Raw genomic sequence first — 24,889 nt, forward strand, 5'->3', positions numbered from 1 at the left:
TAACCATCCGGCTGTTATACGTCACCAGAAACGGAAGGTTGCAAATTCCGCCAGACTACAGTGCTTCCCCTAGTATACCGTCCTCTGAGATACCGTCCAAGTCACGCTCCCGAGTTGTTTCCATACCCACCTATCAGCCAGAGGAAGTCACTGTATCGGCCTCATGGAAGCGTGTTTCCAACCAGGATGTGCTGTCCTTGGAGATAAATAAGCATCATGTACGTGGACTATATGCACTTTCGATCAGTGCATTCAAGTCACTTATAACTGAAAACCCACTGGTTCACGGCATCTACGCGGCAATAGCGATATCCTCCTCAGTTCTGTTACAATCGTCTGATGTGAGTCCATTCGATGTGATCGCACTGTGTGTATTAGCTTCCACCGTCTACTGCACGGTCAGCATAGTTTGGGAAACCAGTCTTGCAAGATACGTAAGACCAGGATATCGAGAAATAAGTTGGCGCTTACCATGTATTTTGGGTCTTCTACTATTGAATCAGGCACACTTTAACAACTACAACAAAGCGCCCTCTGTTCGGAAGATAGCAGCCTTGCATTGGGTAATTGCGACTTGGTTTGCACTCGATGTGGTACTGGACTTCAGCAAGCGCACAGGCTACGTTACTGAACACGCAAATCACATGACAACCGAGAGGATGGACCCGAATGTTGGACTCGAAAGTCTGTTACTAGATAATGCACGAGGAGAGACTTCAGCGTAACGTATCGAAAGGAATCATTTGAGCAGTATTCGAGCATAGAATCTCTTAACTCTACATACTCGCATGCACAGTATCGTCGCACTTTCGTAGTCATTCTATTGCCTAAAGCACAATGCGTTGATCTAGACCACTCATCTATCTTTCTAAGCTTCCTGCATCGAAGCCACCAAGACGCGTAAATCCCCGAGCCACAAAGATGGACAACACCACTGCAACCCTCCACGTCATCCCCCAAGAAGCAAAGTAACATATCTAACGGCCCGTCTCGGCGTCATCGAGCCGCGCCAGCAACAACACCACATAATCCCATGACGTCCTCAACCCACAGAAGCTGAAACACGTGCGGTTACGATAAGGCTACCTAAGCTTGTATGCTGGCACCAAGTTGCGATGCTTGCATACCTAGCCCAGCCCCAGCCATCGCTTATCTAACCTCCCTTCGTGCAGCAAGAACATCGGCGTGATGATATCGAAGGCGGGATCATCACACAAGACAAACCCCGGAAACACGCGACCATCTTGCCCAGACTGCCCCAGCCGCCCGCGGACACAAATTTCGTTCATCACTCCGTTAGATCGACATTGCGCCTGCGACGCAAAAGGTTGCGGGTAAAAAAAGACCCAAAGGAGACCAGCGCACGGCTTGCGATATGTGAAAACGCCCGGATGGCGATCAAACGTCATGCATCGTGATGAACAGTCGCTCTTTGCGCCACGGGTATTCTTGTTTTGAGTTTTTTACTTGTTCCGTGTTCGCGTCGGGGAAACGATACGCGCGGGCGCTTTTTATTGAAACTTGTGTCAATACACGACAGAACTCGATCTAGGTAGTCACTGCCGCTCGCTAAAGGCGAAACACTCCGCGCCTTGGCTCGTCGCAAAGCAACGGCAACACAAGCAATACGCAAGCATTCTTTCATCATTGCTTTCCATCAGACAAGGGCTACTTATCAACTCAAGACAAGACGCGAAGGAGGGTGCGACAAGCGTCGTCACCATGCCATTACAGCATCATCATCTACACGATCCACGGCGCGCAACACACTACATGTCACCGCCCAGCCGCGATGCGACGAGAAGGGAAACTAAGGTTAGTGTCAACCGTCACGGAGGCTCGGCACGCTATAAGGCCACCCAATATAACCACAGGATACGGAAAAACGTTATACTGAATGGCGCTCAATGGCCAGACACGACAAATTAGTCTTTCGGGGCCACCGTGGTGATATTTACATTGCACAATTGAGATTAAAAACATAATCAAGGAGCACATCTCCAACTGCCAATATCCCATTAGCGCAACCCAATAACATCTGATCAATTGGACTTGGATCGTAAAATGCCAAAATTTGACTAAGCGTTACTCGGCCAAACTCGCAGCACAACTATGTCATGTTTGGCGAGGGCTTGCATGAGCCTATCCAGCCCGTTGCATTAGGAGACACCGCGAATGGCGTGCAGCTGTCTTTACCCCGCTTGGTCGCAGGCACAGTAGCTACCACAAGCGACCCCGCGTGCCCTTGCAATCTGCTCCGCGCAAGTCGTAAGTGGCTTGAACGCTGTGTTCTCGTGTACCTTTCTTATCAATGTTGTGTGGATGGGCGTAAGAGGTGAGGGTGGGTGACGGGTGACTAGCGGCAACTGTTGGTAAAGCCGTGAATCTTTCCGATGAGCTAGACCCGTGCAATAGTGCATGCAGAAGGTCTGCGCGAGGTAAACTTGAAATTAAACTGTGTTGAAAAGTTCACATAGCGATTGATAGAGTTAACATAGTAGCAAGGAGACACTTTGGATTAGGAGGGATGTTTTCACAGCAATATTTTCAATTGGGGTATTAATTGAGACAATGAAATTATGCTTCTTGGTATACATGAGAAGACTAGCAAGACAGTGATGAAAAATTAACCTTGCTTTCAGGTGGGCTCATCAATCCCGTACAAATATCCAAATACACATCGCGTCATTACTAGACAGCGACCCTAATTTAGTCATCGTCCTCCTCCTCGACAGCGCGGGGAGCAAGGACGTAGCGGGTTGTGCCGTGCTTGTCCTTTCCGTGCTCGAGAGACAGCTTGCTAAGGGCAGCAATCATGTTCTCAATGGCAGGGTTCTTGCGGCTACGGTCCTTGCGGCCGAGGGTGTCGAGCCATGCGATGCGGTTAAGGAGGTAGTAGACGATAGCAATGATGATGGTGACACCAATGGAGTAGGCCCAGACAACGACAACGGTGACAATGTCGACCCATCCGTCGTCACGGAACCTGCTGTTGATGGTAGGGGGGTTGGTTTGGTAAGGAGCACCAGACATCCAGCCGAACAGGGTGAAGATGGTCGCAAGAGCATCGACACCGAGAATAGCGACGATCAGCTGGAACGAGGGGAAGGTCTTGCCACCACGGGTAACGAAGATGAGCCAGTTCTCAGTAAGAGCAACCTCGAGGAACAGAATGGGCTGGATAGCACCGAAGTTCTGGATGATACCTCCGCTGGGGATGAAGAGAGTACCACGGACGATCCAGGTACCGAGAGCGAGGAGGAGTCCGAGGATGACGGAGATGAACCAAATCTTGGGCAGTTGCCATTCGACGGGACGTTGCTCGGAGTGGGCATTGTCGTACGCGACAGCGACGGTGGCCAAATCAGCGAAGAGAGCAAGGAAGACAATGAGCTCAGCGCGGATGGTCTCGTTGAGGATGATCATGGAGGTGACAAGGTAGACTTCCAAGTGGAGGCAGAGAGCGATACGGTACTGGATGTAGGCCTTCATACGCTGGAAAATCTGGCGAGAAGTCTTGATGGCCAAAACAATAGTGGACAGACCAGGGGCAAGGAAGACGATATCAGCGGCAGCCTGAGCAGCCTCGGTGGAACCCTCGACGGCGATACCACAGTCAGACTTCTTCAGGGAAGGAGCATCGTTGACACCGTCACCAGTCATGGCAGTCAAGTGACCACGCTGTTGAAGCATCTCGACGACCTGGTACTTGTGCTCGGGGAAGACTTCGGCGAAACCGTCAGCGCGCTCGACAAGGTCGTGCTGGGTAGTACCAGTGAGACCACCGCCGATGAGCTTGGAAGAGTTGTAAACCTTGGTACCGAGAGCAAGCATCTTGCAGGTCTCCTTGGCAATGGCAATAGCGTCACCAGTCAACATCTTGACGGGGACACCGAGCTGCTGGGCCTCAATGATAGTCTGGGCGGTATCCTCACGAGGGGGGTCAAACATGGACAAGAGACCGAGAAGAATCCAGTCACCGTCGTTCTTCTGGTAAGCGACACCGAGAGATCGGAAACCACGGCGAGCGAACTCAGCAGCCTTCTCCTTGTAGAGGGTAGCGGTAACCTCGTCGCAGTTGGCAAGGTTGACAATAGCCTTGGGGGCACCCTTGGCGCAGACGTACTTGTCACCACCCATGTGGCAGACAGCGGTGATACGCTTGGAGACGGGGTCGAAGGGAGTGAACTTCTCAGTCTTCCAGCCCATGTTCAGGATCTCACGGGCCTTGGGGTAGCGGCGGATGGTAAGAATGGTGACCTTGTCAATGGGGTCGAGCGACTTCAGGTTGTGGGAAGAGGCAAGAGCAGCGACAGCCATCATCCAGTTGACGTCCTGGCCCTCAGCGACGTAAGGCTCACGGAGAGAGAGCTGGTTGGCAGTAAGGGTTCCGGTCTTGTCAGAGCAGAGAACATCGACACCGGCAAGCGACTCAATGGCGGTAAGCTTCTGGACGATAGCCTTCTGCTCAGCGAGGTAAGCAGCACCGACAGCGAGGGTGGTGGTGGTGACAACGGGAAGACCGACGGGGACACCGACGATGAACATGATAAGAGCGTAGTGGAGAAGGGTGACGGACTTGTCAGTTCCCTCGCGGGCGGTGGCAATGGGAATGTGACGGAAGAAACCACCAATCCAGGCGAGCAAGATGAAGAACATGACGAGGACGAGAAGCGCCGTTCCGATGGAGTTCATGATAGCCTTGAAATGACCTTGGTCCTGAGCGCCCTGGACGAGGGTAGCAGTGCGACCGACGAAAGAGTGCTTAGCAGTGGTGATGACGATACCGTAGGCCTTGCCACGCTTGCAACCAGTGGTGTAGTAAGCGACTTCTCCCATGTACTTGTCGACAGCGAGAGACTCTCCGGTGATGGACGATTGATCGCAAGCAACGAGAGGGTGGCCCTGAGTGATGGGGTTCTCCTCATCGAACTTCTCCTCATCGACGTCGTCATCCTTCTCATCCTCGGGGTCAGCGTCGTGAAACTTGTCCTCAGCCTTGAGCTTCATGTACAAGTCGAAGTCCTCAGGGTGGTCGTAGCCGCAGATAAGACGGGCGTCACCGGGGACGGACTGACCCTCCTCAATAACGACGATGTCACCGGGAACAAGCTCGCGAGCGAGAATGGTTTGTTGCTGGTTGTCACGAACGACGACGGCCTTCATGGCGATATCACCCTTGAGCGAAGCGACGACATCGGCAGCCTGCTTCTCCTGGTACCAACCGACAATGGCGTTGAGCAACAGGATACCGCAAATGACACCGAAATCGATCCAATCCTGAAGACCAGCGGCGAGAAGAGCAGCGAGCTCCATGACTATGATGCGTTAGTTTTGCGCTAAACATGTGGGTGCAGGGATGCTTACCGTAGAGAATGGGACCAGTGAAGTAACCGATGAACTGCTTGAGAAGGTTGGTCTTCTCGGAAGAGATTTCGTTGAAACCATAGCGCTTGCGACGCTGCTCAACGTCGGACGAGGTAAGACCAGTTCGGAGCTCAGTGTTGAGGTCTGCAATTCCATGTTAGCAAAATTCTTGATCGTGTTGCTCATCTCGCATGCTGCACAAGCGGGTAGTTTGGTGGAGCCGGGTTGCATGATTGGCTCCACCAATTCTGCCGCTATCGTGTTGCTAGCAGGGTGCAGCTTGAGCGCGGACCATGCGAGCGCCAGCCACCAAATGTCGAGGTAAAACTCAGCTAAGGGAAGATTGGCGACGCAGGCTGTGGGCGGTGCTGAAAACGGCGCTGCCAGCAATTGAGTGAGGGAGAGAGGATGGTAAAACTTACAGTCGTCAGGGACAGCGCCGGCATCCTGGATGGGAACAGCGGCGGTGGGCGAGCCCGACTTCCAGAACTGCCACCAGGCCTTCTTCTTCTGGGATGGCTCGGCGTGAGGGTTGGTTCGGGTGTCGCGGTAGAAGAGGATGTACTTCTGGAGCGCGGTGTATTCATCCATGCCCTCGAACTCGGTCATGGAGACAATGGACTTTTGCCGCTCAGCGGCGCTGGACGCGCGTGGGCGCTCAACATCGTCGTTGGGCGCCATCTTGTCGAATTAAGGAATGCTGTTGCTCGTATGTATTATTATATCCGGTAACTCTAGGCACAGAGAAGGCTTTTCCGAGGCGACTTGACGATGAGGTTGAGTGTCAGGTCGAATGTGCTGTGCAAATAGGTAACTGCAAGCAGGGCCTTCTCTGTGAAGAAAGTGTAATGGAAGCGGGAGAGGCTCTGGTTAAGTAGCGCGGCAGGAACTCACCCACGTATCAACCCAGGGAAAAACTCAGCAAGGACCGACCTTTGGCCGCTATGAGGGATTTATGATTGTCATAAAGCTAACCATGGATGGGGTTTAGCTCGAGCCGAGCGTCCCGGGGGTGAATTTGTTGTGAAGGGTCCGTGCGGCCCACGCTACATCATCGGCGCGCGACTGCGAGCAGAGATTGGCCGTCGCATTCACCGGCCGAGGGTGATGCGCTGATGACGGAAGGCTGACTGCCGTTGACTACCTCGACGTGCATTGCGTAGCTTCATTGCCTGTGTGCACTGCGGAATTGCGATGGCGGTATCAATCCCAGAGTTTGTGATCGCCTTTCCCTCGGCGCATGTTCGCGACTCTCACTCTTCTCCACCCAGCAGCGGCAGCAGAGATTAAGCTGGAGATAGCGCGACAGTCCGCGACAAGCGTGCTGCACTGCAGGGATCAGCTCTCATGACGTTTTGGCAAGAGCGACCGGCAAGCACCTCCTCCACGCACCTTGCTCACTCTGGCGGCACCAAGCTTCTGCCCTCACACACAGGAAAGCTTGAATGCTTGGCGCCATCTCGAGCCACCCACCCAGAGTACGAGGCATTTTTCCCCCCGTACGAGAGAGCCGCGTATCCAGAGTAGCTGCTCCCCACGCCTGCGCGACTTTTGCATTTGCACAATTTTCTTCTAGCGGCCTTCCAGACCCACGAACCAAGATATGCCACTTATCCCATCAGCCTCAACTGCATCCACCGTGCCATAATATCCGACTCCCCCCATGCAATGCGCGCGACCAGCATGCCCAGATGAAGCAATTGTTTTCTGCCCCCCGCGTATCGGCCGCCGACGCTTCTGCACAAAGCACCGCACTCCATGATTAAGCACGAGCCAAGCGGCTAAGGGGCACCTCGGGGCCTGCCTCAAACCAGCCTTAGCAATTCATTCCATCTCACTATCGGCCGAATCAGAGGCCCTGTTCGCCCTGCGTCGCCTGGCCAACGGCTCCCAATTACCGTCCATGTTATGGTAATACAAACTGTGACTCCACACGCCCAAACCGCGCCGTTGCGATGCCACAGTTGACGGTTGCGCAGGGTCTGGTTGGTTGACTTGGTTTTCGCAACGCGACCGCGACCTGGATGCGCCCAAGATGACTTGGCCATTTGTGAGGCGCATGCGCGATTATGCCCCATAGCCAGACCCAGGAAGGCCTTCCCAACGAGGAAGCCGCGACGGTGCGACACGTGACCTCATTCCCTGTGGCTCGCTCTCGCCTGCCTTGGCTGGCTGCGCGACTGCCGATGCCTCGCCGGTGCACCAGTGAGCCTCACCGCATTTGCCTCCAGAACAAGTGCGGGAATAATCATCGCACCCACAAAATATTAGACACCGTCGCTGCCGACCACCAACCTCTCCATGTCTGCCCCGAGCCCTGAGTCGCGAACCCCCACCGGTGTCGGTCCGCCACCGTCACGCGCGCTGCAATGCCATGCAGTTTCCATGTCGCCCGACGTCTTACCTGTCGAGATATGGCACATTATCATCATGTATTTAGACGATCACTGTTTCGCCTGGTTTGTGCTGCGCCAGACGTGTCCCTTTCTGGCTCATGTGACGGAAGATGTCTTCGCACGATACGTCTCGCGTACCTGCAGCCTACGCTTCGCGGGACAGACACTAAGGAGCTTGCTGTAAGCCGCGTTTCACCTGCCACTGCTCGGGAAACTTTCACTCACGATGCCAGCCCTCCTGATCTCCGTGGTGATACTCAACCTCCAACCCCCCAATATCAGGCCGCCAATGTGCAGCTACCATCGTTTCGCTTCCAGCCCTCGTCGTTTGCTCCTGCAAACACAAAGGCTCGCCTTGTGCTGAAACTATCTTCACCGGCAACTGCTCGCGACACGCCATCCTTGCACCAGACATATGCAGGGACAGCCAACTTGACGAGCCGCCTCACTCAAGTCTTCTTCCAACCAGGCGCTGTCGCAGACGCCGAACGCACCCGTTTGCTCAACCAAGCGCACTTTGTGCTTTTCAATGACCAATTAAAGAGCATACGCCTTCCTTCGGCTGCTGTCGATGTTACTGCCCAGCAACTATCCCTAGATTGGCGGCTGCTCTGCCATACCTTCATGCGCGACGAATTCAAGTGTCGTTTTGGCTCTAGTGCATCCGTCACCTGGTGGAGAGAGTTTCCTTGACCGGCTCTCGTGTCCCACACCATGTGTCTACTTGACATTGCCGCGCAACAACAACTCATTCTCCCGTCTGGGCAAGCACAGAGATAATCTAATCATCGTTGTACTTCAAGAATGGTTTTTTATGGCCCGCCAAGCAGCAGATCAATTTTGCGTCAGACGGATCTGTGTAGATCATCCTTGGCGTTGAGCACACCCACCTCCCTCCGGCGATCGAAATGTGTCCGCTGTGCGCATCTCCTCTTCTCCGCCTGGGCACCTACCTATCCAGTCTGTGTCCGGGTCATTATCGTTCACCAGCCGCATTTTACTTTAGGCAAACTACGCCCAGCCTCTCCAAGCGCTGCACTTGAGTGCGGGATTTCTGACATGACCTTGGCTACCCTCGCGGGACTATCCGAGCCGTGGACTTTCAACCCTCGACTCTCATGAGACCATGTAACCTACCTGAGACTGCAGTCGTTGGTGATTAGATACTATACACCAGTCCCATGTGGATATAGACTTTCGTGACATTGCTTCGGGGGCCACGTCACCGTCGTCTTGGTATGAACGCAGACTACCCACTGAATGATCCCAACTAGCAATGCAGTCACCCCAGAATACAGATAGTCCACCTCCGTGGGGAAGCCAAGCCCAGCATTCGGTAGTACATGCCTTGCTTCTCCTTGCTCAACAGCATGTCAGCAGATTACATGTATTTGTCCTCCGCTGCCAAGTGTCTCTGTGCGGAGAATAGCCTCGGCGGAGACCGTGTACCACACAACATATATCTCCTGTCTGTGCATCATCTTGGCCACCGCGTCTTATTCCTTTTCTTAATTACACCACATCATGTGTTACTTTGCGCTGCTTGATGTCTCTGGCACACTTATAGGAGGCGATTCTCGTTTTTTACTGGGCGATTATTCTCCAATCTCGCTAATGACCAAAAAATAGTTTGATCTCAAGACCTTGGTACCTACCATCTCGAATAAAGGAAATATAGTGGAAAGTACTATTTCAGATTGATGTGTGTCCATCACAGATGTTACACCTGAGCAGTGCTCATATATATGACCAATCAACGAGTACTGTACCGCCACTCCCGCTTTATATGCCGAGCGTCGTGTTCAACCTATCCCATCTCACAAAACCTCGATATAACAAGATTTCATATTGCAAAACAGAAAATATAACGGAGCCTCTTTATCAAATTGTCATAGTCGGGTATTCAATTTCACACCATATGATGCCTAGCCTCGCATGCCTCCGCACATCCTCCACTCTCTAACATAGACCCTAGTAGCTTCTGAACTACGAAAGAACTAACTAAAATTCTAATTATTGTGGAATCAACCGTTCAGTATGTAGTACGCCGTTTCTGCCGGTCAGTGTGGAGAGGTGCTGTTAGTGTCGAGGTAGTATGGTTCGTCCACTTCGCTAAAACCACCTTTTCCGACCGAACAGCAACTAGAAAGAAAATTCACCACAACACCATTTTTGTCTAGAATGCCATCAAACTTATACGAACGAGTGAGTAATATTAGAAGAAAAGTTTTTCGCTATTTTCAAACCCCCTTCGTATTATTAGACGGGTCGAAGTGAAAGGCCTGAGTATAGTCAATCTCGCCTCCACAATCCCCACCCTACACAACGCCCGTCCTCAACGCCGTCATCGCACTCCCCATAGCCGTAACAACATGATTCGCGACAGGTGCTACAGCATTGTGTGGAAACAAGAAGATATACCTCACCATTACACTCCCCGCATCCTTCACAACATGAATCCCATGCGTAACACTGCTTCCTTTCCCAACAACCTCGCATCCAAGCATGAGTCGCATACTGGGAAGCGCACTGTTTCTCCAACTCGAATTAATGGTTGAGTAACTAAATGAAAATGCGGGGTCATCGGACAAATAGATACCCTTGCCATGTACGGCGCCGGTGCGTTCCAGAGATGTGCCAGAGCAGACAATGAGACCCTGGGCGAGGATTGCGGGGAGGCGGTCGAGTGACGTGCCATGGAAGAGTACTGTAGTTTCCGAAGACGACTTGGGTAGGCGGGACAAGTATGTACTTTCCAGTCCCGGACTCGCATTCGCAAGCACGAATTGATGGGTCCCTTTTGGCAAGTTCTTGATCCTACATAACCCGCTCGCCGTAGTTATGTAGCCTCGAAATTGCGTACAAGCCCACGAGATGAGCTTCTCGGCATCGGCGTGGTATTTAGCCAGGACGCTGGAAATTTGGACTGCATCGCGGATGATAGAGAGCTTGGGCAAGGCGTTGAGGATTGTTTTGATGGAGCTGGCCCTGCCTATGGGGCAGCCTGGGAGGAGGTTTAGGGTGCCCGTACAAGCTGCATTGTACACGGAGGATAGGAGCATGTCGACGGTGAAGATGTCCGTTCGGATTTCGGGTATGCGGATTTCCAGCGGAAGGGAATACCTGGGTTGATCTTGGTTAGTAAACGTTCCATCTACCGCTTCGTATTTGATGTTGCCTTACCATAGCTGTGCACATGCGACAAGACTGCATGGCGTAGATCGTCGCAACTGCGTATTCTCCGCCTTGTGATCTGCTCCACAGCAGATACATATACGGCCCATTTCTCTGATGGTATTTTGAATGCCGGAATAAAACCCTGCTATCGTTACATCACGGCTAATAATGTGCCTAAAAATGAATCTGTTAAGCTGCCATATGAAAGCACTTTGCGGTGAAAAGCACACATGCTCGTGTGGCACTTTAGACGTCTCATGGCAAACCCATGGGAGATGTTGAGTAGTCTCAAGATCAGTGTCACTGTCGTAGTGTGTGCAGAACCTTGGCGGCGTATTCCCATATGGATCGAGACATAATCGTATGAGAAGGTTATTTGCTGCGCTTGGTACACCCATTGCGCTTCGTTGTAGCTCGGTATGCGAAGCGAGTGAGAAGCTCATCTCAACCTCGTCGTCCCCTATCAGTTCGACTAAATCAATAACACCGGCAGGCAGTTCAAGTATCTCATCCTCCAGCAGGCTAGTATCAGGTACATTGTACTCTTCGAGTAACAATGTGGTACCCACAGGATCTTTCGTTTTGAGCGTTCTCTTCAGCAACTCGAGGCGATCAGCTTCTCGCATAATCTCTGCTTCGATGCCGTCCCAGAACGCTGTTGCTTTGAGAAGTTCTGTCTCCGGTATCTTACCGCCGTATACCTCCAAATTGAGTAACCGAGCGAAGCAGTCAATGACAGTCTTCGTCTCCGGTTTCACATCATCGTCTTGGATCCAGCCAGCGACCATGACCTCAGCGACTGCCAGTGGGATGTCATATCTTTTTTTGGCAATGGTATGCTGCGAATGTGGGGTTCCGCTGCTGAGGGTGGAGGAGTCTGCTTGTAGAGTGGATTTGTATCGTTCGCAGGTGCCATCGTAGAAGACATGATCTCTCTCGAAGATTTTACGGAGACCAGCCTGTTCATGGGTAGGAAGGCCGGGTATATCCAGGAAGCCGGATTTTGCATCGTAAATCTCTTGACATGCCAGTATGGTCTCGTGAGTTGCGTCAAGTAGTTTGTGCAAACATTCCTTGACCTCGTGCAAGTCCGATCTCCTGCCAGATACCCATATGATGATTCTTTGTATGATCGCCTCGGATGGCTTACCTTCAGCCTTTTCAAGACAAGAAAGTATAGCAAGATTCTCTGTTCTCTGTGGTTCTGTGCTAGAAGAAAGAATCGAGCGTACTGCGACTGGATTACCACCCAAATCCTCAAGCGTTGTCAAGGTGCGACTGAACTTATCCACCCTCGATACCCAAGAAAGAAGCTGAGGCTGCAATAGTGATGGTAATGCATGCTCTCCAGTGTGGTAGGATATCAGATCGTTGAAGAGCGTCTCGAGCGACTGCATGAAAGAGAGCCAAGTTCTGGTGTCCATCGCTTGGATCAGGTGATCGACGAGGGCAGTACCGTGTACCACTTCAAACTTGTCATCCTGATCTAGCCATCTGTATAGGAGAGCTCTCCAACACTGCGTGCAGCCTTTTCGCGTGACTAGAATGTTTGCCAAGGCAATGATGGCTTGCCGTGAATCATTCTCCGCCACCCGAACGATACGTACCATATTTCTAATGGACGTAGATTGCTGACCTAAGCCAAGGTCTATCGCGAGCTCGTAAATGCACTCGCAGCGATGGGCAGCAGAGTCACCGATGTCTCTCGAAACAAGGATTGCGAGCATGCGCCGGTCACTGTCGTCCACTCCTTCTATAGTGTTCTCCCATACGTCCAGGATGTCACGCAACGCTCGGTCAACAGTATTACTAGTCGCATCCATATTGAGTAGGTGATTGAGACAATGTTTCTCGATCAGTAGTTCTAGTGAGTGTCGCCCCCACTTGTCTTGTGGACTGGATGTTGATAATATGGATTCAGATGGGATATCAGGGTCAATCCAAACGAATGGGTTCCTTGTCTGCGCTTCATCTAAACGTACGTTCTGGGCCGCGATATATATCTCCTTGATTGATGTCATCCGTTTCTCGCTCGGCCATTCCTGTATCTTTGCTTGGAACTCGGGCCTCAGCTGCGGAAATATGTGTACAGATGCTTTCACGGCAGTACAGAATGTGTGTAGCTCGAGGAGTAGACGTAGCCAAACAGGGGTGTTGATCTGCTCCCGTATTACAGATTGGCACTCGCGAAAACAATTCTCAAAGCCATAGAAGAGCCAGTCTTGGAGGAACAGTTCGCGGAAAGTCGTCGCTTGCGGTTCTTCGAGGATACTAAGAAGCTTCTGAAGGGATGTAACATGAATTCCACTGATTTGCTGTTTCTCAGACCACAACTCGCGGATAGCGGTAAAGGAATCGTTTTTAGATGTAGAGGTGATCTCCAACGAGGCATCGAAAAGGTCTAAGCCGCTCTTGGTAATTGTTCGGCCGATTGTCAACGATCGGAAAAGGCTGAAGAGGCTTTCACTCTCGGGTATCGAGGTGGAAACCGTGTCCAAGCCTCGCACAAGTCTCCCTAGAACGGCCGCTAAGCATACTCTCGTAAGCTCGGGAACTTCGATCACCAGACCACGGTAATGTATCCATCTTCGTTGTTCGCTGTAATCCGCTATCAATCCTTGACGTAAAGTCCTTTCGGTACCCGTAATCAGGTCAGGTCCTTCCAGGGCTAATATATCGATAATAGTCGACGTCCATGTGCTTCTTAGCTTGGAGAGGTGGGTAATACGATCAACGTCTGGTCTCCAAGAAGCCCACATCCTCCAGGCTGGGAATTGCTCGTCGAAGATAGTTTCTATGCGCAGTGAACCTGATAAATCCAGAGTTGACAATGTATCCAGTTTCGTCATCCAGTCTACTGCCTCCTTAGCTGCGACCCAATCACTTGTCAACCGGAGGCCTTCCAACTGCGCCGCGTAATCCTTTATAGATCTCCCTAATAGTGCCGCGAATTTATAAAGGTCATTCTGCATGTTCCGGGGTTCGAATTCTTTCAGGGCCTGAGTTACGCCCTTCAGGTAGTAGCCGGCTGCGCTAGGACCGACAGTGGCATAAGGTAGAAGTAAGCGTGCCCATTGTGCCTCCAAATGTGTTGTTGAGGCGGGATTGCCTTCATTTGCAGCTATCAAGCTCTGTAGCCAAGTGTCGAGGCCCCAGTAACTTCCATACATGACATTCGTTTCAGCAAGCAGCAGCAGGCTCAGGCTTTGCGCCGTCATAGCATGCGCTACAGAGGCTATGGCAACATCTCTCGCCCGATGCATCTGAACCAGTTTTGACAGTCTTACATCTGCTTCTTCCTGACTAATTTTGCCTTTCTTCTTGAGATAGGTATCGGTGTGGTTACGGACGAAACCCCACGGGAATTGAGGATCTGAGGGGTGCAGTCGCCCAGCAGTGCCCTCCACCTCTTCATGCCATTCTTGACCGTGTTTGGCCTTCTTGAAGAATACCGAATTCTTCAAAGGGATTGGCCTCTTGGCCCATGACATACGTGGGCGTTTGTCGGTGCATCGTTCGGCTGTAGTAGGAAGGATGATTGCGGCGTCCATGCTTCTCATAGACCTTCAAATGACGATGTGTAGTTAGAGGATGCTAGGGTGAGTTCGGGAAAAGAGTCGCTCGGAATGTCCGTATCGAAGTAATCATAGGATCTGGTAACCGGGAAAGAAGCACGAGAACATTCGAGCGAATTGTAACCATCAAAGGTGATGCGCTCGGAATTTGTAACCCACTGTGCTTTCTTTGGGGCAATATGAGACTAGCGAGGTCTAGAGTAGCAAGATGTTTGGTTGTGTTCGAGGAGGTACAACCAACAGACTTACGGCTGATGAGTAAGGACGAACATCGAATCTTGAAGACCCATTTTTGGGCGTAACTGCAAAAGCGCATATGCAATCGTGTATGAAGTTCATGTGTTGGGTGGCCTGTTACTGCGGAAGACGGAGATTCCGTGGCTGCGCACAAGGCTGAACAGGGTGGCTTGTACCAAAAGTACCTTCACCGGCTCCTGAAGCAGTTAGGGCCATGGCGATTGTGTAGGCTAACCGCGGTACTAGACAACGGTTAGCGAGTAAATGAACATGAAAATCCAATGTAAGGGATCACTGGCGAAAGGCACTTCGAAGAGTGGACCTAGCATGTGGGGTGTAAGGATGCCTTGTGGGCTGTATGATCTAAGGATCCTAGAGTGCTGCGCCAGAAACCGGCATCATCCAACCACAAAACATCTTCATACGCAAGGCCATTACTTAAAGGAGCATCGAAAGGATTCACCCATGTGATGTGTCTGACCACAGCCCGGATCTTTGCAGCCACTTGCAGCCATTATGAAACTCGTATACCACAAAAGGAAGTAGACCGCTATCGCGAAACACCCAGAGAATCGATGGTTGAGCCGATGAAACTGCTAGCAGCTGTCACATAATTGAACAGTTACCTTCGTCGGTGTCTGGGGGCAACGCTACGGTTCTTCCGCAAGTGTGCAGCGGCTTGCTTGATGAAGTCGCCCGTTTTGTGAAAACATACAAGGTTGCCCTTTGCATCCTTCACTGCCTCGCCAATGGACCAGTCATAAGATTGTCCGGTATGGGAGTCTTTTGCGGGACATCTAAGGCCTTCTATCGCTTTCTGCTCAAGTTCCGGTACTGTCACCATGTTAATCAATCGAACGCCATTGTCTCGAGAAAAGACTTACGAGTTGCAACATAAAGCAGAAATTCGTCTACTGCTTTGCGGCTGGGGAACGTATCGCTAGTTTGATCTGCTAGCAATATCGTGGAGAGCTTTTCCATCTGCTCGATCGTCTCACTCCGCACACCTTTAGACATTGCATGCTGCTCGACATGTAGAGCGGCTAGAGATTGTCCTGACGGATGCAGTAGGATTCCCTTAACATCCTTTGGGGTGAACATCTCTCTGCTTAGAGGATTGCGAAGTACACCGCTATTTGCCTGTATAGCCTGGACAAGTTCTAGAGTTGGGTATATGAAGTCAGCATACGTCTCGTGTGCAGTTCGTACATGGAAGTTACGTACCATCCATCGACCACGCATAGTTGTCTTCAGTCACGTAGAAGTCCTCTCTTGGGATGTCTTTGACCTCATCTCCGTACATAGTCTCGTCATTGACGTAGTTTCTTTCGAGGTGCTCATGCTCAACGTGCATGAAGCCAAGCTCGCAATAGATCTTTAGCTCGTCAGGAAGCACAGACTCAATTGCTCTTCGACGTGTGACAAGAGCATCACGGATGGAGTCAATACTAGCACCTGAAGGTGTGCCATACGGCGCGCGTATCCATCTGATCATGTCTTCTAGGTCTAGTATGACCAGGTTCGTGGCCTCCTCTGAGTTGTCCCGGACGTTGCGCGCCACAGAACGAGCACTTCCAGGCGGCCGCATCCCAACGCAGGTGGTACCATTATCTCCATCTGCCATAGCATGCACTTTAGCGAGATTTTTCGATTGGGGTAAACCGGCCTTCTTCTGGAGTGCCTGTAGACGTAGCATGTTAGAGAATACGTGCATTGCTTTTGCACGTATATTTCGGTATCCAGTGACCAGGTCTCGTTGCGAATCGTCCAAGTCGCCGACTGGCTTTCCTAAGGTCAAGCCTGGGCGGTTGGATTCGTGTTTCGATATCGGTCTGGCCTTGTATCGAGCGTTGTTGATATTCTGTCGCTGTGATTGTGTCAAAGACGTGGACGTTACTTCAGCTGCTTTCTTAGGCCCTGGAGGCTCTGGCTTCTTCTCGAGAACCTTTAGGAACTCGGCGACGTCTGGATCTGTTGGGGCTAAACCCTGCAGCTTCTTTGCCTCGTCTAATGCACCTTCCAACCATTCGTTACCGACTGACATGTAGTGTTCGACAAGTAGCTTCCTGGCACCTATGCCCGGTGGGTGTCGAGATATGTTTTCGTAAAGCTCCCCAATGTAAGCCATGTCAGGACCTCCTATTGCAGTAACGCTTGACGTTGCGGCCATGACTGCTGAAGCTTCTGTTAAACGGATATGTCGTAGTCCCAGAAGAAGATGGTGAGTTTGGTGTGAGTGTCTCTGGAAAACCTGCGCCCTGCTGGTCAGTGGATTCAGTTAATCGCATAGAAGCATCAAAGGTTGAAAGCCACAAGGCTGAACCAGCAGGTGGCACCACGGCCCCATAACTGACCCGCTGCATGTGGTGACCGGTGATTGTCAAACGCAGCACTCGAGGTTGGCTGGGAAAGGCGGCGCAGCCCCGGGGTACGCCAGTGGCTTAGCGCGACGCTAGCGTTCCCTGTGCGTTCCCTGGAGTACATTGTCTCTGCTAGTGGTTGTAACGAATGTGAACGTAGGTGAGAAGATTACATGTGAAAACATCATGATATGTAGCCGCTGTCCACAGTACGTGTTCACCTTGCCCTCGCTGTTCTGTATTGTATTCCAAATCTACTCCCAGATCTAGGGTATCAAGCTCTACTTCAATAAATCAGTTTCAATCAGTACAACAAATCCGCGTATTCCCCCAAAACACCATCTTTTCCGCCATCGAAGAACTCATGCATGCCGTCCATGGCCGCAAAGTTCTCCGCCACCTTCAAGCCTCTGAGTCGTTCCGCCTCGATAACGTCCCAGTTCCAATCCTTCGCTTCTACAGCCTTGGGTAGAACATCACCATTCGCTTCATTCTCCTCGTGTGCGAGCCCTTGATAAATCCAACCCTCTGGCTTCGTTGGTACCATATCAGCGTCTATCAGTGCCTGTTCTGGAGGGACTGTGATCCTGCCTCTTTTGATCACATACTTCGCAATCGCGGTTGCATATACGGCGCCCTTCAGCTTCTCAGGGTCAGCGTCCTTGGTGCCTTTGGACTTCTTCCAAGGCTGCAGTGTCCAGCTCTCGGGTTGTCCTACACCAGGCTTGACAAGATGTGTGACTAGATAGAACCACTTCCTGTCCCAACAAAGAAGTCTTGTCCACATCTCATACTTCTTGTACGGCAAGATCTCCTTCTTGAACAGACAGCTTATGCCTCCTAGGGCAATCATATGCTTGCCCCGTGTACCTTCTGTGGCGCCTACTGCTCCTGCTACTGCATTTTTCTTGGCGCCATATAGGCGGCTGTTCTTCCTAATGCCATTTCGAATGAGCGCGGTGAAGAGATGGGTACGAGATATGTCCATGTCGCTAAAGTATGTGCTATTCGACTTGTGCATGTTGTAGTCTGTTTCAAGGAGCGTGGTACGGGTCGAGGTTATGATCGGTTGGAAGAGCGCATGCGGAGGAATTGGGGTCGGTTGGAGATACAGTTGGTAGAAGAAGGCACGGATGAAGCGCAGCTATGGATGTTGTCAGCTTGAAGTCGTGTGTGCTCCTATTCCGCTCAACACGTACATGCCAGACGAATGGCAGATTCTTGAGGTTCGCCAATGCGAGAAGAATCGCAGCTATCCTCCAGACACCTCCAGGCGCGTTGTAGCCTGTCCATTTGGCTAGCATAGCCGTCAGATTGCCTCTCAGCGCGGGTTGTGACGCGAGTGCTGCCATCGATGCGCCCGCAACGACGATGCTAACCGTCTGCGCCATGGTGACCATACCAGGACGCGGCTATGGATATGATGAGGCGACGGGAGGGATAGGACACGTTTTTGTACACCAAGCGTCAGCATATGACGCCTCATCATCCCTTGCAAAGGTTCAGGTGCATTTTCCAATTGCGAGCCGAGGCTCGGAATGTTCCGCGCTAGAACAGCATGCGGGACAAATGCTGATCCGCTTTATCGATTCGCAACTTACCTACCCTCTAGGTAGGCTCAACACATAGTCGTCCAGCTCAGCGACTTAGACTGTACCTGGTCAGCAGCCTGTATTCACTTCGCCCAGCGCATGTGACACAGTACAGACTTACGTTACAACCGCTTCTGTCACTGTAAGATCCATACGTGCTTGTTTCCAGATACCACTACGACTACTGTTTCCTCTTGTTGATAGTCATCAGCTGTGACAGTCGTTATGTTGGTCATGAAAAGTCGAATGAAGATGCGCGACGCTTGTGGCTGCGGCTGAACATCGACGCAGCCATAAGCGCGCTTCCCTCCAGGCCGACTACCCATCCATTCTCCTAGTCTTGACTTACACAGAACTCATACACACGTATCTCCGCTTCGAAATACCACTTCATCTCTTCAAAGTGATCACCGTACGGTGGCTTCACATTTCTTTATGGAATCGTAGATCTCAGTCGCAAAAGACACGTTATGCAAAGGCGCCCTCAGCCTCGTCAGTGCGTGCGACATCCAAGCCATGAGACTGCTCAATGTCGATACCCGGCAGCTGGAGGAGTTTTTTGGTGACGCAATCCCTCCGTACGCAATCCTCTCGCATACTTGGGACAAGAAGAAGTCACTTTTCAAGATCTGTCAAGAGAAGGACACCAGCAGAAAGAAGGCTATGCCAAGATCGAAGGATGCTGTCAACAGGCAATCAAGGACCAGCTGCTCTGGGTATGGGTCGATACCTGCTGTATTGATAAGACGAGCAGTGCGGAACTTTCGGAAGCTATCAACTCCATGTTCCGCTGGTACGAGAGTGCTGAGGTGTGCTATGCCTACCTACAGGATGTTCCATCTGGATCGGACGTTTACGAGCATGGTTCTGCCTTTCGAAAGAGTCGATGGTTTACTAGAGGATGGACTTTACAGGAGCTACTAGCCCCAGAACGAATCGATTTCTACGACAGCAATTGGACGCTGATTTCTCCCATCTCTCTCAACTATACTCTTGATAGAGAGTGGATTAATCTCTTGGAAGATATTACGTCCATCCCCGAGTACATCTTCGGTACTTTTGAGAATCTTTCCCAAATATCAGCAGCATGCAAACTTTCATGGATGGCGGGACGAAATACTACTCGTGTAGAGGACGAGGCATATTGCTTGCTAGGCCTGTTGGATATCAATATGCCGTTGTTGTACGGAGAAGGAGAAAAAGCTTTCATTCGGCTCCAAGAGGCCGTCTTGAGCGGTTCCGATGACATAAGTCTCCTGGCTTGGGGATACAACCTTCCCTATATGCATCATCGTTCGTGTCTTGCACGATTGCCAGCAGCATTTCTGGAATATCCGAGGGAGAACATTTACCACATACGACTATTGTCAGGGGCACATACCACCGTGACTGGACGTGGCTTACATATTGAGCTTTTCATGGTGCTTATCGAACCACGAAACAAGATTTGGTTAGGTATCATAGAAGCAGAGCAGAGTAAAGGCAGGCATATTGGCATTGGAATTGTACTCAAGCAGGATTTTGGGGGAAACAAAAACGTCTTCGAGCGAGCTGGCGGTTGCCCACCTATCCGCAACTTCCAAAAAAGCCCCTGGGGACGCTTAAATCGAACCGCTAGAAGGAAACTGATATATATTAGTGATGGAGGTTACAATTCTGTCTTTGCTACCACGAGCATATCCTGGGAAAGCCTTTTGTCCGACTGGAGCGCAAGCTGGGAAACTGTCTCAAGTTTTTGGAGATTGGCATCGCGATCTAGATTCATCATGGGCGTTTCATTGATTGATGAAGCAGGATATACGCTCTCAAGCTCGTGGCCGCCGGTCTTTAGTGACTGGATTGGAGACCGTCGACTTAGGTTCATCTACGAAGGGCAACCCATCAGTGTCTGCTATTTGATATTCGGGCTTAATAGGAAGAACGTCTTTGCAGTGAGATTAAGTATACGGTGGGAGTCATGGGCCAAGGGGGGCGCCCAGTTCATGGGGGTAGCTTTCTGTCAACTTGGAGTTGGTTACGACGCGACAGCTGTAGAGTATTGCTGTGGAACGAAGGTTGGTTCCAAAGCTCCACAATTCGTCGATAGCATGCATTGGAGCCCTTGCTTGGCTGCAAGAAACATAATCACGAACGAAACTGGCCATTTGTGCGCAACATACGAGATTGGCCAAGGAGAACGGCCTAGTAACTGTGAGCTGATATGGAAGAAGGGTCCTTATACTAAGGGAGAGTCAACGTCAGCCTCGCACACTGATGAATCGTAAAAAGACGTCTGAGAAAGCACACGATAATAGAGGCCAACACATCATAGAAGATGAAAACGAATCATTCATCTCTTGGAAATTTCGCAACATCCTCTTGAGCTGCATTCACACGATATTGCGCCGTCGTCAATCAAATCCAAATCCAAATCCGACGCATGGCTACGAATGATCTCCAAAACTACAATGCCAGCTTCGTCCCTGCCTCAACTACGCCCGAAACCAAAATCAATTGCTGCAGTACTATAACAGTCCATGAGGCTAGAAACAAGGCCTTCGCATGACCGCCATATAAACATGAAATATATTTCTTAGGGGAGAAGCAGTAGGAAACCGAGGGACGGAGCAGATTAGAAAAAGGCGTCGACGTTGCATCATGTTGCTGACACAGTCGAATCCACGGTCGTGGGTAGAGAAGGGTGAGAATACATAAACACCGTCTAAAACATCTTCAAGGTGTGCTTCCCAGACCGGAGTGTCTCATGTGGCGGAAGAGACAGGGCAGGTCAACGGGTGCACCACATATTCCTCAAGATGCTAGATGTCGGAATTTTATTTGTATATACGTGTGTAAGTATATTTCGTATTGGGTATGCAATATGGCATAAGGCCTATCGATGAAAAGCAAATGGGTATATAAATCTGGCCAATTTGGCCAATGCCTGCAAGCATGTACACAACGACGCCTTCATATCAACATGCCGCTTGTCGTCGATTCGCAATAGCGTATCGCTGACTCCTTCTATCCTTCTATCGCCGTCCAAATCCGTATGTGGCCTTCGCGGGGTCATGCCTGTCCACTGCGCCGATCGTGGTAAGCGCATGGATCAGGGTTGCACCTGGTGTGCTCGTGCATCGCATGGGTAGGGATGTCTATAGCCGTAAATGCGCCGACCTCATCGGCGCTGGCCGGTTCCCAGCTGCTGATGGGTCGTTCGACACATGTTAAGTGTTGAAAAATTCCAAGGTCCCTTCTTTACTCAGCCCGGCGGTGCGAGTCGACGGGGAGATTCGCTTATTCGACGAGGTGTAGAGACACTATCTCGCTGCATGTCCCTCATCGCCTCAGCATAGTCGTTCTCAGCAACCAGATCTCTCCTGTTGTGATTGACCATGTCATCGATAAACTGGTGTTGTTTCTTTTGCACGGGTTGTGCATTCGCCGCATTGATCGGACCATCACCCAACGCACTGGGTACGATATCCTCCGGCTCCAATCCAGCATTGGAATCTCGGTAATCCGATTGATTGGGGAACATGACCGAGTCTTTGTGAGGTCTTCGCGCGCGCTTGGGTTTGTATGGGTAGTTGCTGGGGTGTATGTAGTCGCCGTCCGGGCTGCGCACATTTTGGAGCGCATTCGCTTCCCTCTCCATCTCTTCCCATGTAGCAACGAGGTTGTTGTCGGGGCGACTCCGACTGTCGCTCATGTCACCCGAAAAGCTACCCAGCCGACTGATCCTGAAAGCTCGCAAGCGGTCGAGCGCCACCTTGAAGTCATCGAGGACCACAGAGTCTGTCAGACACTTGAAGACGAATGCAAACTTCCAGAAGGGATTGATGCCTGTAGCTCCTGGAAGGCCAATAGCTCTGGTGACGGTAAGAATGTCTAGGATGATGAAGATTATGCTGAGCAACATGGATAACAGCATGATACCGAAACGCGGCGAGATGCGGATGATTTCCTTGAGGCTCAGTTCGTATTGGGTCTTGATGACCCAGAAGAGATAGATGGTGGTGAAGATCCACCAAGGATCACGGCATAGCGCCTCGTATGGTCGTGTAGACAGGAATATCTTGTTGACTCCATGGAAGTAGGCGAAGTTGGCGTATATCTCCACGATCCAGTATGGTTGAGCAAGAATTACAGTGCCGATGAATATATAGCTGACGGGTTTCGAGAGGAAGGGTTTAATCTTCATCCAGGCAATGACATTATGCAGAGACCATGAAGCATTTAGGAAGATGGCAGCGACGGATAGCCACCACGCGTGGACTGGACTAGGGAAGAATAACCAGAATCCTTGCCATATACCGAGGATAAGCTGGAATTGATCAGTACGGGTGTAAGCAGACGCGTTAATGTGGACTCACTTCAAGTAGAATCAACTAGATGGTTGTCAGCGGTGGTCACTGCTTAAAGAGGGTTTTTACTAACCTTGTGCAACAGCACGCCTCGCCTCATGTTCGCCAGCGTGATGAAGCTCATAATGATGAGCGACCCAACCAGATAGCCCTGCGCCCATGCTTCCAGTATGAGTTCCTCCGGGTCACTGGGCTTGGGTACCACTTCATGCTCCTGCCATCGCATATCGGGTATGGGACTCATGGTGTTCGCAGAATTTTCGATGGTCGGTTCCGGAAGCCGGGGCAAATGCCGAGGAAGCGTGCTGTGATGTCACAACGCGAAAAGCTTCAAAGTCGACCTCAAGGCTGTTACCATGGCAGGCGTGAGTGTGAGCGACAACGACGGGCTTATGAGGAAAGATGGGGAATGAGCACAAGAAGAAACGGGCGCAGCTGGGCGTTTCTCGTGGCGCGCCAGTTCTCCGCATCTCGCCATGACCTTTACGGTCGACGGTCATCCTGGAGGCCCCGGGGGCCCGAGTCCATGCGTGTTGGTGCTTTGCCCGAGGGAGGCGTAGTGTGACTGAATCATGGCTGTGGCACCCCGGTCGGCCACTGGCACCACGCGGCCAAGAAATGTTTGTTGAAGTACGCCAGCCGTTGTCGACGTTAGCATCGAGGCCTTGAGCCATTGGCCGGCCCGGCAAGTCTTTCGCTGACGTCCCGCCACCACGAACCACTGCAGTGTTTGCAGCCTGACTACCCAAATGGAATGGGGGTCGGATGCGCAAGCTCGTGCGAGAAAAAAACCCCCAGCTGTTGCCGATGCGGCAAATGGCTAGCACAGAGCCGCGTACCGTGCAACAAACACATGGCATTATGGTGCCTGGCCGGCTAAAAATTGAAGCGTAGCACGCCTTGACCGGAACTGGCTTACCTCAACGCCAAGTGCTGCCAGCTGCATGGATGTTGGGCGGGTGAGCGACATGGGGCGCAATTGACGCCAGTGGCCTGGGCCAGTGTCCTGGAATCTGGGGATGAAGTCTATCTACATTGTTCATCTCCTTGCATTTAGTCGTTTCGTGTGCGAGGCTGATTTCCTTTGAGGGACAGGCGGTCACTAAGTGTCGCTCTTTATGGATGACGGTGGTGCAGCAGGTTAAAGTACGTGTCCCAAACGAGCAACGAATGGGATGTCTAACGTGACAATACAACAACCGCAACTGGTAATCCCTTCTGCTCAGCTTGCGGCAGATGGCTATGGAGTACTTGACGTGAGATGGTATTATCCGGAGGCTCTGAACAGCTTGAATGAGGTGCGAGGACCCGTCCCGAAGACGCGGCTGATGCTGTGCAATGCGTAAATAGGACAATGGTCTATAAACGTCAAGGCATCTTTGCATACTGTTGTTGCCAAAGGGAGGGACATCTGCCGGCTTACCAAGTACAGCAGAATCTCAACTGCCCACCAGGATGCCACTAAGGAGCGTCATGGTTTCAGGATCGACAAGTGAGGCCAGCACGCGCCTCCAGGTGTGGTTAATCTCCCGACGTCAACGAAAGCCCAACCACGGAAAAAGTAGCTTCGGGATGAAAAACCGATACTCGCCCGCTATGATAGTTTAGCTGGTGACAAAAGTCTAATGTGACGACCGGGTCCCTGGGTCATCCGTGGACCTCGTACTGCATAATTGTTCAACACAAAGCTTCTGTGCATGGACGATGACGATAATTGCGAAAACTAATGTGGCGTTGGTCACGACGTCTGTCGCATAGTTTAGCCAAATGAGAACGGCGTAGTCAGCATGAGGGGTTTCGACTCATGCTGCATGCCTCCCAGTGCGGCACATGGCAATG

The 24,889-nt window shown here is 51.4% G+C and overlaps 6 protein-coding genes across 6 annotated transcripts; 1 reads left to right on the forward strand and 5 right to left on the reverse strand.

The window, feature by feature from the left end:
• Positions 1-2,709: 2,709 nt before the first annotated feature.
• Positions 2,710-6,048, reverse strand: ALTATR162_LOCUS3197 (uncharacterized protein; the record flags this gene model as incomplete). The annotated part of the gene is made up of 4 exons (XM_043310803.1): positions 2,710-5,318; positions 5,368-5,511; positions 5,568-5,747; positions 5,790-6,048. 4 exons carry the CDS (start codon positions 6,046-6,048, stop codon positions 2,710-2,712), a joined length of 3,192 nt encoding a protein of 1,063 aa, XP_043166738.1.
• A 1,620-nt stretch (positions 6,049-7,668) lies between these two features.
• Positions 7,669-8,456, forward strand: ALTATR162_LOCUS3198 (uncharacterized protein; the record flags this gene model as incomplete). The annotated part of the gene is made up of 2 exons (XM_043310804.1): positions 7,669-7,943; positions 7,997-8,456. 2 exons carry the CDS (start codon positions 7,669-7,671, stop codon positions 8,454-8,456), a joined length of 735 nt encoding a protein of 244 aa, XP_043166739.1.
• A 1,625-nt stretch (positions 8,457-10,081) lies between these two features.
• ALTATR162_LOCUS3199 (uncharacterized protein) lies at positions 10,082-14,491 on the reverse strand (the record flags this gene model as incomplete). The annotated part of the gene is made up of 2 exons (XM_043310805.1): positions 10,082-10,886; positions 11,169-14,491. The coding sequence occupies 2 exons, from the start codon at positions 14,489-14,491 to the stop codon at positions 10,082-10,084; spliced, it is 4,128 nt and encodes a 1,375-aa protein (XP_043166740.1).
• Positions 14,492-15,374: 883 nt separating this feature from the next.
• On the reverse strand, positions 15,375-16,922 carry ALTATR162_LOCUS3200 (uncharacterized protein; the record flags this gene model as incomplete). The annotated part of the gene is made up of 3 exons (XM_043310806.1): positions 15,375-15,586; positions 15,637-15,912; positions 15,977-16,922. The coding sequence occupies 3 exons, from the start codon at positions 16,920-16,922 to the stop codon at positions 15,375-15,377; spliced, it is 1,434 nt and encodes a 477-aa protein (XP_043166741.1).
• Positions 16,923-17,416: 494 nt separating this feature from the next.
• ALTATR162_LOCUS3201 (uncharacterized protein) lies at positions 17,417-18,503 on the reverse strand (the record flags this gene model as incomplete). Its single annotated transcript, XM_043310807.1, has 2 exons — positions 17,417-18,256; positions 18,312-18,503. The coding sequence occupies 2 exons, from the start codon at positions 18,501-18,503 to the stop codon at positions 17,417-17,419; spliced, it is 1,032 nt and encodes a 343-aa protein (XP_043166742.1).
• A 3,442-nt stretch (positions 18,504-21,945) lies between these two features.
• Positions 21,946-23,294, reverse strand: ALTATR162_LOCUS3202 (uncharacterized protein; the record flags this gene model as incomplete). The annotated part of the gene is made up of 3 exons (XM_043310808.1): positions 21,946-23,010; positions 23,060-23,074; positions 23,124-23,294. The coding sequence occupies 3 exons, from the start codon at positions 23,292-23,294 to the stop codon at positions 21,946-21,948; spliced, it is 1,251 nt and encodes a 416-aa protein (XP_043166743.1).
• Between the last annotated feature and the right edge of the window lie 1,595 nt (positions 23,295-24,889).

Source organism: Alternaria atra (genome assembly GCF_907166805.1).
Source record: "Alternaria atra isolate CS162 genome assembly, contig: 22, whole genome shotgun sequence".
Taxonomy (NCBI): Eukaryota; Fungi; Ascomycota; class Dothideomycetes; order Pleosporales; family Pleosporaceae; genus Alternaria; species Alternaria atra.